General features: G+C 53.0%; 4 protein-coding genes across 4 annotated transcripts; all 4 read left to right on the top strand.

Annotated features, from left to right (window-relative positions):
* Positions 1 to 72: 72 nt before the first annotated feature.
* Positions 73 to 660, top strand: CLUP02_04396 (uncharacterized protein; the record flags this gene model as incomplete). The annotated part of the gene is made up of 3 exons (XM_049283409.1): positions 73 to 167; positions 222 to 381; positions 418 to 660. The coding sequence occupies 3 exons, from the start codon at positions 73 to 75 to the stop codon at positions 658 to 660; spliced, it is 498 nt and encodes a 165-aa protein (XP_049140552.1).
* Positions 661 to 710: 50 nt separating this feature from the next.
* On the top strand, positions 711 to 4,149 carry CLUP02_04397 (pfs domain-containing protein; the record flags this gene model as incomplete). Its single annotated transcript, XM_049283410.1, has 3 exons — positions 711 to 1,123; positions 1,174 to 1,998; positions 2,064 to 4,149. The coding sequence occupies 3 exons, from the start codon at positions 711 to 713 to the stop codon at positions 4,147 to 4,149; spliced, it is 3,324 nt and encodes a 1,107-aa protein (XP_049140553.1).
* A 1,523-nt stretch (positions 4,150 to 5,672) lies between these two features.
* CLUP02_04398 (uncharacterized protein) lies at positions 5,673 to 7,267 on the top strand (the record flags this gene model as incomplete). Its single annotated transcript, XM_049283411.1, has 3 exons — positions 5,673 to 5,978; positions 6,383 to 6,997; positions 7,235 to 7,267. 3 exons carry the CDS (start codon positions 5,673 to 5,675, stop codon positions 7,265 to 7,267), a joined length of 954 nt encoding a protein of 317 aa, XP_049140554.1.
* Positions 7,268 to 8,463: 1,196 nt separating this feature from the next.
* On the top strand, positions 8,464 to 12,237 carry CLUP02_04399 (uncharacterized protein; the record flags this gene model as incomplete). The annotated part of the gene is made up of 4 exons (XM_049283412.1): positions 8,464 to 9,302; positions 9,366 to 11,110; positions 11,808 to 11,843; positions 12,056 to 12,237. 4 exons carry the CDS (start codon positions 8,464 to 8,466, stop codon positions 12,235 to 12,237), a joined length of 2,802 nt encoding a protein of 933 aa, XP_049140555.1.
* Between the last annotated feature and the right edge of the window lie 441 nt (positions 12,238 to 12,678).

Consider the following 12,678-nt stretch of genomic DNA (forward strand, 5'->3'; position numbering starts at 1 on the left):
CTACCTGCAGTAGCAGGCAGTATCCTCTTTGGCTTCAAGAATAACAGCTTGGTCTCGCTTTTCTTCAACGCCATGTTTGCATTCTGCTGTGTTGACTCTTTCAGTCTCTGCATCAAACTGAGCTACCGATTAATACCCAAAGAGCAAAGGCGGGGACGATCGGTCAAGTCCACACGCTCGGCGCACCACCATACTTCGAACCGTCTCATTCAATAATGCAGCTTTGATGTTGAGGCCTGCCTCCCTCTCGTCTCGACTCAACAAAGGAAGAAGCCCAGGCAACCATGTGATCCTTGGCCAACGACTGTCTTCTCGTTTTGCTGGGTTTTGGCGTCCGGCGACAAGGGGGTAGAAGGCTCAGACCCGCCAATCTGCAATTACGTGCTATAAGCCGCATGACTGCCGCAAAATCCTCAGTTCATCGTCATGGAATTGGCTCAATTCGCCCTTTGCAGAGCGGCGCAGTGGGTGACCCTTGTCGCTGGATCGTTGCAACCCTACAGGCTACTTCAACACGCCGAATGTCATCCTTCCCGCGGCTACCTCTTCACCATTTGGATGCGTTGCCCTCAACGGAATGGATGGGGCAACGAGGCAGCTAGCATGGGCAGTGGTCAATTTAAACCGATAGCAATGGACCATTTCCCTTCCCATCACTAGGCTCTTGACCCGAGATTTATCGACATTACTCGCGAGTTCAGAGAGTCACCATGGAAGCAGTCGGCGGGGCCGCTGCCATCTTGCAGCTGATCGATGTGGCACTCAAGACCACCATCCAAGTATACAAGATCTACGCAGATTTCAGAGATGCCAAAGACACCCATAAAAGATTGGCGAGGGAGATGCGCGACCTCGTTCGCGTCCTTCAGCAGCTACTGGATGTAGTCCTAGACAGCGATCCCGATAAACCGAAATCTGGACATGCAGAAGCTCTGCGGGAGATGTTGGAAGGAGAAGACAGCATTGTGGCGTGTTGCCAAAAGGATGTTATCGAAGTCTCCAATCTCCTAGGAGAGATCCCGTCAGCGTCATGGCCAATACGGAAGAGGAAGATTGACCGAATTCTCTCCAATATTGCATCAACTCGGGCACAACTTGGCCTTGCTGTTCAGACACAGTCAATGTAAGATCCCAGTATGCAACAGACACTGGTCGGAAAACTGATCGAATCAGGGCTGTTGTGTTAGACATCCGTCGCACGCTGGATAGACATGAATCCTACATGAGACAACACGTTGAGTCCGAGTCGAACAAGGCGATTTTTGGTTGGTTGAATCCACCCGACGTCTGGGAAAGCCTGAAAAATGCGCTGCAAAAACGACAGCCAGGTACCGGCGAATGGCTAACGAAGACGCCCGAATTCGAGTACTGGAAAAGAAATCCGGGTAGCCTTTGGTTGTCCGGCATGCCAGGAGCCGGAAAGACCATCATGAGCTCGACCATAGTGACGTTTATGCTGAGCGAAGCTCAAACATCTGCGTCGGCTGTTGTCTACTCGTACTTCGATTTCTCGAATGAGTCGCAACAAGAAGCTCAATCGTTTCTCCGGACATGCATCGCCCAACTTGCAGCAAAGAACCCTGCGGCTTACGATATTCTTGTCGGCCTCCGCAATCGATGCTCGGAAGCCCAAGGTCAACAGCCCAGACTTGAAGAGCTTCTTGCAGCAACATTAGCAGCCCTGGGGTGCTTTTCCCAAGCGTTTGTTGTAGTCGATGCGCTGGATGAGTGTTCAGAACATGGAAAGTTGCTGAACATAGTCAAAGAGCTCCAGTCCGTACGCAATCTTCACCTGGTCCTCCTGAGTCGCCCAGAACAGGAAATCGAAAAGGCACTATCATCTTCCGCGAAAGAGTTGCCATTGCGGGGCGCTGAGGTTGACCAAGATATTGCGGCCTACATCCAAGAAAGAATCCACCGTTCAGGTGAAATGCAAGAATGGACTGGGGAAGACAGGGAAAAAGTCGAGGCCCAGCTAACTGAAATGGCCGGTGGGATGTGAGTTTCTTTCTACCCACTTACTCTGAGGAGCTAGAACGCAGCTGACCCGAGACAATGTGAAGGTTCCGTTGGGTTCAATGCCAGTTGGACTCTTTGGAGAAGTGCATTGATTCTAATCAAGTTGACGAGACTCTAGCCTCTTTACCGCCCGACCTGCCGTCAACATATGAAAGAATACTAGTTAATCTGGATGTCAAGTCGGCGGCGCGAGTTCGAGACGTCATGGTAGCACTGGCCTTTGCTCGAAGACCTCTGCAGGTTGGCGAAGTCATGGATATTGTCAGTATATCCATCACCGACTACCCTCGAGCGAAGAAGAGTGGAAACACAGTCTACCTGAACCAGCTGCTGTCTCTCTGCTCCAGCATGGTATCGATCTCCACGAGTGGAAGTGGCGAGAAGAAAAAGCAAGAAATGCGGCTGGCGCATGCCTCGGTCAAGGACTATCTAGTCTCCAAACAGCTACGCAGCGGACCAGCATCTGCATTCTACACAACACCTAGCCAAGGACACCTCCTCATGGCCGCCAAGAGTATTGCATGCCTGCTGAATCAGAACGACGTCAGCGACTTTGGACCACATACCTTGGAAGAGGTTCCATTTCTACTGTACTCTGCTCTGAACTGGGTCCATCACGCGAGGGATGCGAATCTGGAGACCAACCGTGGCAGCCTTGACGACTTGATTTTTGCCTTGTTTCATCGTGATGGGGACGCTTACATCAATTGGCACCGCGTGACAGGCCGACATGGGCCTGCAACACCAGTGGAGGGCTACGCGTGGGACATACACATTAGAGACGGCAGTAAACTGATTGACGGCGGTCGACCATGCCCCAAGGAACGACTGCTAAACGGCCACCAGATTGATCGTCCGCTCCACCACGCACTACAATGGAACCTTTGGCGCGTCGTTCAGCGTCTTCTTGATGCTGGCCATGATCCCAACGGTTACAGTAAAGGGAATCGTGCTCCACTTCACTATGGGGTACTTCAACGGGCTCTGGAGTCAATGGATCTTATCCTTCATCGGGGCGGGAATGTTGACATCGGTGACTGGATTGGCGACACACCAGCCATGTTCTGCGCTTACAAGGCTAAAGATCCAGTGACGATGGAGTGGTTGATGGACCACGGCGCAAGTCTTTTCCCCGTCAGCAGGAGGTCCGGCAATCTCTTGCAATGCGCAGCTATGGAGGGTGATCCGGATGTGTTGGAAGTGATCTTGCGGAAAAAGCCGCTCAACGTATCTCCGGACATTGGAGTTGATCACAATTATAACGAGATCGCCGACCTTGCCACGCCACTTCAATGTGCAGCGTATGCGGGTAACTTGGCATGCATCGAGCTTTTGCTGAAGTACGGTGCCAACGTTAACTTGGCTAAAGGCAAAGTTGGGACAGCTCTTCATGCTGCAGGTGCTTCGGGAAATTTGGAGGCCTTTCAACTCCTGTTGGAGAGGGGTGCGGATCCGAACGTCGTCAATGGCCAATACGGTAGTGTTCTTTGGGCTGCTGCGTATGGTGGCGACCGTGAATGCGTCCGCATTTGTTTACAGCGGGGACTGTCCATCGATGAGTTGAGAACCATCCGCCTCTTTCCCGAGAAGAAATGGCTGGATCTTTTTGACGATGAAAGAGACAAGCTCATGTCTGACATCATCAGAAATGCAGGCGATCGCTACTGCCGAGACATCTTTGACGCTGCCCGTTCGGGGATGACTTCGCGTGTCAAAGCATATCTCGATGGCGCCGAGGACCGTAAGGCTGAACTGGAAAAGAAGCATGAAATACATATGCGAACGCCACTGAGCTGGGCGGCGGCTGGGGGTCATATCGAAACGGTGAAGTACTTGGCCATGGAGGGCGCAAATCTTAACGTATGGGGAAGAGGCCTCGAGACGCCACTCGAATTTGGCTGCCTTGCTGGTCGCTTGGATATGGTTAAGTGCTTGTTGGCTTTAGGGGCCAGAGCCGAGTTTCGGCAGGCGGGCAAATATCGAACAGCTGTAGTGTGTGCTGAGATGAGTGGCAACAAGGAGCTGGTCGAGTTTTTGAAGGCATTGGAGGAGGATCGGACCGTGACGTTCGAGTTCGAGGGGCAGACCTATGAGCATGATGGCGATAAGGGTTACAAGCGAAAGCAGTAATTGTATTATGTCTATTGGAGACTTTCGCTGCTCGAGAGGAGCATGCAGAGCTCTTGGAAGTTGCCTCCGGAAATCTGGACCCCGTATCGGCGCTATGAAACCGGGCGTCTCCACTTCATCGGCCGGTCAATTGTGGATGTGGTACGGAGAGGGTGGGGATCCCGGCACCGGTAACGGAGCTTCGTGAACAGGCGGCGGAAGAAGAGACGGCCCTCGTCTACCGAGTATCCGTCTCTATTCCGTACCATGGGTGCAGAGATGTGGAGGAAAGATCCGTACGGAGCACTTCGTACCCTGTCAAGTTCTCACTTATCACCGACCCCATGTTCACCTGTGACTTGCAGGACGTTTGCTGCCAGAGAGCCGTGGTTTAATGGAATGGCTGGGGTAATTTCCCCGAGACAAGTGTGCGCAGCCCCAGGAGAACTCAGAAGCGACAAAAGCATGTCATGGAGCATTAAAGGTTGGCTCTGAAAGAGTAAAAAAAGGTAAGCGGTCACTCTCAAGACTGACGACACCATTTTCTTCATCCCAGGTGATTCGTCGATTGAAGAGTGCAGCCGTCTAAAAAAGGAACAGGGCAGCATCGTCCACTCGGCATGGCACCCCGGAAGTTGAACCCAGTCCCAGCGATTCGCGAAATTTGGAGGTGAGGATACATCCCACTCATTCCGCCTGATTGGAGCTTCCCGGGATCCGAGGATGTATGAGTGCCGCAGATATCAGTGATGTGGGCAGACAAAGTTGACAATCGTGGAGGTTGGGCGACGTTTGGGCGCAGCCAGGTGAGTGTGCGAGTATCCGCAAAGTTGAAGGTTGAGTGGAACCCCCCAGCCACTGGAATTGTCGACACCCGACGGGGCCCACGGGGGGACCTGAAGGCGCGAGAAGATGGGCGCTGCCCCGCCGAGCTGGACGACACCACAGCAGCGCTGCACGTAATTAAATGTGGTGCGATTTAAGTGGACGTTGGGAATTTGTTAGTGCATACGAAAGTACGGAGTACTCTCTGTGTTCGTTTCCCAGCCACTTTGAATCTTTACGAAAGTCAAGTTGTCAAACCCTGAAATGTCCGAGAGCCCAAATTCTTTCTCTCGCTCGGGTACATTGTCTGTTCCTCTTTTTGCTTTTGAGTTCGGATAGTATCATCCTTTTCCCTTCTCCCGTTAGCTTCCGCGCCTGGCGAGATCTTGCAACCACGCTTCTTTTTCTTCTGTGTGTTGGCATCGTCTGAGTTGAGACACAGGCACCAGACACAGACATACAGAGAGAGACAAGACAAGCCCCTCAATCCAACGGTTCTCAACGGTCACTCCCGGCCTATCTTACCTAGTCCATCTTGAGTTGTCTTTTCAGGATCAATCTCACTTCACGTCAAACCTGTCAAAACACTAAAAACCAAACGTCAACTCTATCCTCACCTCACCAACATCACCACCACCAAATTCACAACCATTCTGCCCCAACACCACCACCACCCCGCCGCCGCCGCAAGAGACATCGATCCCGTCTCGTTTGCCATCATGGCCATGGGACTCCAGCAGCAGCAACACACCCAGGGCTCGCCGCCCATCCACTTCCCCGGCGACTTTGTCGAGTACGGCCAGCAGTACGACAACAACAGCGGCTACCACAGCGACCCGTCCTCTTCTCAACAGCGTCAATCCCGCGGCGAGGGCGGCAGGAACGGCCGGTATCGAAGACCGCGTTCCCCTTCCCTCGACGACGATTCTCGCTTCACTACCGGGCCCAGCGGCGGTGAGGATCCGCGGGCTAGCTCTGACGCTGCGCTGCATGATGCCGTGCTCGCGCAGGCGCCCCATCAACAGGTGAGTTTACAGACGTAAAGTTCAATTAGGGGAATTTTTGAGATGAGGGATCGATCGGAGAGTGAGGGTTGTAAAAGAAAAAAAAAAAGCAATGGCTCGGCGAAACACGCACCAGCCACGCTCAATTCCAATACACCTCAACCACCCACCCCCTTATCTCTCTCACCCCAGCACTCAAGAACTCACTTCACCCAACTCACCTCACCTCACTTCATCTCACTCACTCACTCACTACCCAAACTCACAATCTCCAACTCATCTCACTGAAGGGCGGCTTTTGAGACCGCCCTCCCCCCAACACCCAACACCCTACACACAAAATCACAAAACACAACGCACAAACACACACGCACATACACAACCCGCATCGTCACCGAAAAAACCATCTGACCGCAATGCAGCAGCGCGTGATCCCAACAAACGGCCGCAACGGAGGCCAACCCCGCGCCGCAGGCCCTCGCGCACCCCCCGCCGCCGCAAACGCATCCCAGAACCGCCGCTCCCAGCCCCCGCCAGTCAACTCCCAGCTGCCGCCCTACATGGGCGAGAACCCCGACGAATGGAGCCCGTCCAAGGACGCCGCAGGAGCAGGAGGCTACTCCCGCCGCCGCACAGAGCGCCACGCCCGCCGGCAATCCTCCACCGGCAGCCGCGCCCCGGGAGCCCCGGACCCGCCCCAAATGAGCGGCGGCGCGTCCCCGCGCGGCCCGCCCGAAAGCCAGCACTCTCCCAGAGATAGACTCCCGTCCCAGCAGCTACAGCAGCAACAGCGAGAGCAGCACATTCCCAACCCGGCAGGCGGTCTTCGCCCTCCCTCCCCGCCAGCCGTGAACGAGAGCACCCTCAGCGACATCAGCCGCGTCAACAGCCCCAGCATCTCCAAATCCGTCCTCGAGCCCCTCCAGCGCAAGATGCTCGAGTACCACCGCCTCATGGACGAAGCTCAGGGTCAGATGGCGCAGTACGACGAGGAGCTCCGCCTCCTGCAGGAGCGCCGCCGTCTAGCCGAGCAGAGATTCGTCGATGCAAAGACTAAGCACGATGAGTACGAGAGGCAGCACCTCGATGTCGAGCGTGCGCTGCGCGGTGATTATGCGCCGCCTCAGCAGGTGCAGCAGCAGCAGATGATGCAGCAGCAGCAGAGTCAGCAGCAGATGTATCAGAATAGTCCGCCCAGGACGGTGCCGAGACCGGCGTCGAGTATTATGAGCTATGATGATCGGCCGATGAGCGGGCACAGCTCGGGCCCAAAAAAGGGGAAGCTGAGGTTCAGTTTGTTTGGGAGGTAGATGTGTTTGGGAGGCTGGGGACGATAGATTGTGTGTTGTTTGGGTGGATAGAGCGGCTTTAGAGAGAGGCCCTTTTTGCTCGCAACTTCTTTTGTGTTAATATTCTTATGGATGGGGGGGGTTTCTGGGATGGAGGACAAAGGGGCTGTCATGTTTGGATGATGGCATCGATGTAATGACGGGAGCAACGTACAATATGGTATATCAAAGATTGGTTTCATGGCAAATATGATTTCATTGTTTATTGTGTTTTTGTTTCTTGGAAGCTGATGCTGTTGGCGTTGTCATTGCATCACTTCACTCGAAACTCACCCCAATTTGGCCTTTAGTTGGCTACTGGGAAAGCAAGAACCAGAAACTTGGTTTATTGGTTGATCGAGATATAGTGAGTGGAGGGCTGGCTATCTCCTAGACAAACCAAATGACAATCATGCAAGTCTGCTATAGATGAGTTGTTGTTAGAACATGCCACGTACGCAGTCATCCCAGACTCCCAGCTCAAAGCTCCCAATGCAACTTGTTTGGGTGAGAATATCGCAGACCTCACAAGGCATTTTGCTGCCATGCCAGTAGCTTATATTCCATTGCTGCAAACACCTTATTCTGCTGTTACAGTAGCTTCTGTTCTTAGAGAACTCTGGTCATCAGTCTCTCGACAAGAACAGCCAAGTATATATTGAGCCACAACATTTCTCCCATGTGCTCTTAACCTCACATTCTCATACTCTCAAGCTTCCAGGTCATCAACATTCAAGGTCATCAAGCTTTTGGGAACCCAGATAGGGGCACCTACAAACTACCCCTGAGATCGTCTCTCATCCATAGCTGCTTCTATCCCCCAGTCATCTCTACCCGCGCGGATAGAGACGTTCAAATAAGAAATTCTCATGCATACATCATTGGCGTTTTGACTTGGACGTCACCTTTCTTGCTTCCTTTAGGTGGAAAGTTTATCCGAGCCAGAGGGCATCGGATGAATATTCAGCTCAACATGTCTGCTCCCGCGCCTCCAACTCGAATATCCAATCAGATGCCCCGCTTTCCGTTTGCAAATGCTTCCTTCCTTCTTTCACTCGCCGCACTACGAATTCTTTTGACCGCTACATCCTTTTTTTGGTCTCCCACTTGAGTCGCGAGTGAAATATCATGAACCGCGCCGCGTCGCTCTCACCCTCGTTACTCGAACTCATCGCGACATGGCCTTCTCGTTACTCGCTCCCATGGATCAAATGGCAATAATCATGGATCAACTTAAGGAACCGGACAAAAGTCACATTTGCTCAGTCCTCCCGACCAAGAAGTTCCCCAACAGCCTTCTGACGCAGACTCATCGTGAGTTAGCCCGACTGTACGAGGCTCATGGTGAGACCGTGGTCGCCTACTGGAAGGGACTTGACCGACCGGGACGAGAGATCGTGTTGAGGAACAGCTCCATGTGCCCCGTTCTGAGATCCGTCCAATCCCCTGGCGCCGGGTTTTCTCATTTTCTCGGACCTGAGTGGAATCATGAAGACATCACCAATTCAGACAACAATGTCTTCCTCGACGTTCTTGAACATCGCGCCACACAATCTCTCACCCACCAATTCACCATTGGCCCAAATGGCACACAAGGCGACTGCGTCTTCACCTGCGCAAGATTCGCTGAACATCTCATCCCGTGTCTTGAACACTTTGACGGCGACGTCATGGTATTTGAGGACTGTGAAGAGTACCCTCGCACTGCCGACATCGTTGCCTACTGGGAAGCCATAGCCGGCGTCAGAACGGATCGCCATCTGTGGGTACCTGGACCTGTTGGTGAGCTGATTGTCGCGAGACAGATGTTCTGGGTAGAGATTCTTCATCGAGCGCTCGTCACCATCCTCACAGTTCTGGCCACCGATCGCAAACACCCAAACTGCACATGTCACGAACACGACAAGGGAGAGGTTCATGGGAACGAGGTTCTTCCTCAGCTCACACTCACTAGTGACTCCGGCCTCCGGCCCTTCATCAACTTCATCAAAGCTGAAGAGGATGAGACAATTCTCTGGTCGCAGAAACTTCTGACAAAGCCTGATATTCTCCTGATGGAGGCTACGAACTAGTGGCTCAGCCTCCCAGAGAGAGTCCCAGACGCCAGCGGACACATACTCAGCGTGGGAGACCTTGACAGATACGTCGGGGCCTGCATCTTCGATCCCTACTACGCTGCTGAGAGGGATTCCAACACCTCTTACTACATTCGCGTCCTTCTATGTTCAATCCACATAATGGACAACTCGCGAAAGATGGCCAAACGACGCGACTTCCTGCTGCAGGAGCTATCAAACGTCCTTCACCTCAAGTTTCTGAAGTTGCTGGAGTGCGTCAAACGATGGCTCCAGTGCGGCAAAGCAGAAAAGTACTTCAAGCGTGTCCCAAACACTTACGATCACTTGGGCAGTGAAGTTGTAGTCGTCAAGGATCGAGTAATTGACAGCAAGAATCGCAAGATATACTACGGTATGCAGCTTTGCAAGCCAGGATTGACTCACAGACACGCCAGCTTCTGGCTCAGGAAGCTGGCCCCATACTACAAGAACAAAGTCCCAGGAGTTGCAACCATGGTCCCAGAGGGCGTTGAGTTCTCAGAGTTCCACACGAGCATCAACTTCTCTAACCTCAATCTGCTCGTGAGCTTCATCTCTGATCTGGACAAACAACTGCGCCTCCCGCCCGTGAGCGATACGAAAGGGCAGCTGTACATTTCACGCGTCAAACAGCTGGAGGTCGAGCTCGCCACCGTCAAGAGGAACCTGGACCTTCGCAGGATCGCGCCCGACATTGACCGGCTAGCTGAGCCTCTCGTCACTTCCGCGGCAAAGGACAAGGTCGCCAATGCGATTGAGGAGAAGCTGGGCACCTCTCTTGCAAACCACTACTGGAACCTGGTGCAGAGCTGTGTCGACAACTTTCCGGATCTCGGACACTACGAGAACAGCAGAGTCAACTTTGACGTCTGCTTCCCCAAGTCGTGTCAATGTGAGTCGGAGAAGTCGGCTGAGCCTGCCAAGAAGAAGAAGAGAAAGCCGAAGAAGAACAAACCGAAGAAAGTCGTAGAGGAGTCTGATGTCCTGCCGGAGCTTGAGGAGGGTCACGATGCCTGGGTCAACGATCTGAATACCCCGTGGCTGTCAAAGCCTGATGGGGATTCTTCGTGGGATGAGCTCGCGACTTCCGTGACCGGATCGCGCTCCTTGAATGAGCCCGAGCTCGATCTTCCCGGCGACGGTGTCTCCTTCAACGCTTCGCAGGACCCGGGCGACTCTGAGTCTGTACTTGCTGACGCTGAGCCGCAGGCTTCTGATCCCTGGGCCAACTACCCCGAGGCCTCAGGCAGGGTTTCTGGTGCTGTAACTACGCCAACCGAGGCTAGCTTCGGCGAATCTCTTCACGAAGATGATCAAGAGCATGAGGGGCATAATGGAGATGATGACGAGCAGAATGAGAACCAGCGTCCTGACGAGGACGAACAGGAGATCGTGGAAGGCCCCCGCAACCAAGACGCCAGCCTCCTCCACAAACCTGACACAGAAGACGGACCCTCGACTCCTTCCCAAGAAGTCGTCTACGTCAGCGCCCGGACAGCAACCGTCATGGCAACAATGTTCGACAAGTCCCTCCACCAGGGATCTCTCACCTGGCCCGAGTTCATAGCCGCCATGGTTGAAGTAGGCTTCACCGCCGACAAGAAAAAGGGCTCCGCAATCGCATTCGTACCCTTGCCGCGGGAAGACGGCACTTCGAGATGGAAGCAGTCGATTCAGTTCCACATCACGCACGGCAGCGCGTCGTCGAGGGTCGAGGGGTACCGGTCGCGTAAGATGGCCCATCGGTTGACGAAGGCTTTTGGATGGAATGCGAAGACGTTCCAGATTGCTTGATTGCTGGTTGGCACTGGCGGGATTTGTGCCACCGGGAGTCAAATTTTGCAGTAGCTAAGATCTTTGGCTTTTGCTGTAATTGGGGACGACTTCTGAAGATTGCGAAGATGTGGCGTATGTGGGGCACAGAGACACAGTGGTTTGCTTCTGTTCTTGGATGCTGGCAGGGACACGATATCGAGACTTTTGCTTCATCTGCACATGGTCCCGATTTTGTTTCTCCGGCATCCTTGGTTCGTTGATAGCTGCTGAGCATTCATGGCTCTTGATTTGTTTTGGACTTTGTTTTGTCAGTTGCTTTCTGTATTGACACTTCGCTTCTCTTCAATATGACAATCGCCCCTTTTTCCATTGCTTTCAACATTTCTCCCGATTTTATTTCCTCCAATTTGACCTAGATTCTATACGCCTGTATTCATTGCATTCAAGATGTGTTATTCCATTCCATCATGACACGACTAGAACCTTTGGAATAGGGGCGTTCATCAATCCCCGAAACCGAACTACACCGCCGGTAGAATCTTCTTCCCCCGGGATAGCTGTTCGAACTCTCCCTCTGGCGTGTATGAGACGCTCAAGGGAATAACTCAATGTTTTTGAGAGAACTTGGCCGCCTCTCGAGTAACCAACAGGGTTCGAGGAGTCAGTTATGTCGAGAACCGGATCTCGTAAGTACATTGGATGTTCTCTCAAAAACTATGCTTCCTTGTTGAGAATACCCATAATAAGTTCACTGCAATCACCGTAGATTGAATCTCTGGGCTTTGTAGACCAGGTGCAGAGAATCGGACATGGTCAAGGGAGGCAGGAGCCAACGCATGCCCAACAAAGAGTCTTGATCATACCCGAGCTTGGGAACGCCATGATCCCAATTCCGCAGGCCTTGTCGCATCGCTGCAATCATACAAGTCGTACGAGGACTTCATAGGTCAAGCACCAACCGCAGATGGCCATCTAGACAGCGGCCTGATCGCTCCCGAGACTGAGGTCACCGCGGCCAACTCTCACGAAGCAATTGAGCAGTTGTCTAGCCTCCCCGCCGATAGTGTTCAACCCAACTAAAGAATAGAGGAGAGCCACAGAGTAGACTATATTATATCAGAAGCCAGAGTAGTCTTCCGTCAAGCTATAGTCTTTTCCATCTTACTTACCCTCTCTCTTACTTTCCAAAACCGGGCCCACGGCGACGCCCGGGTGCGGGCGGTGGGGCAACTTGACCGCCTACTGTTCGCTGGCTAGATACGAAATTCGACAGATGAAGGTTCTTCGGTTCTTTCATCAAGTGAATCAGCCCACAAACTCTGGCGGCCGTGCTCCCTGTTGAGCTCTACTTCCCAGCTCACGATTGCATATAAGTCGACCACCTTCAATGACTGGAGGTTACGCAACGATTTGCGCGCTTTACTGACCCCGATATCAAGTGTTTTCTCAAAATGATCACAGGAAGCTGCCGAACTTGCCAGAAGCGACGGGCCCACGCTCAGCAAATCGGCCAGTATGTCT

Source organism: Colletotrichum lupini, chromosome 2 (genome assembly GCF_023278565.1).
Source record: "Colletotrichum lupini chromosome 2, complete sequence".
In the NCBI taxonomy this organism is placed as follows: Eukaryota; Fungi; Ascomycota; class Sordariomycetes; order Glomerellales; family Glomerellaceae; genus Colletotrichum; species Colletotrichum lupini.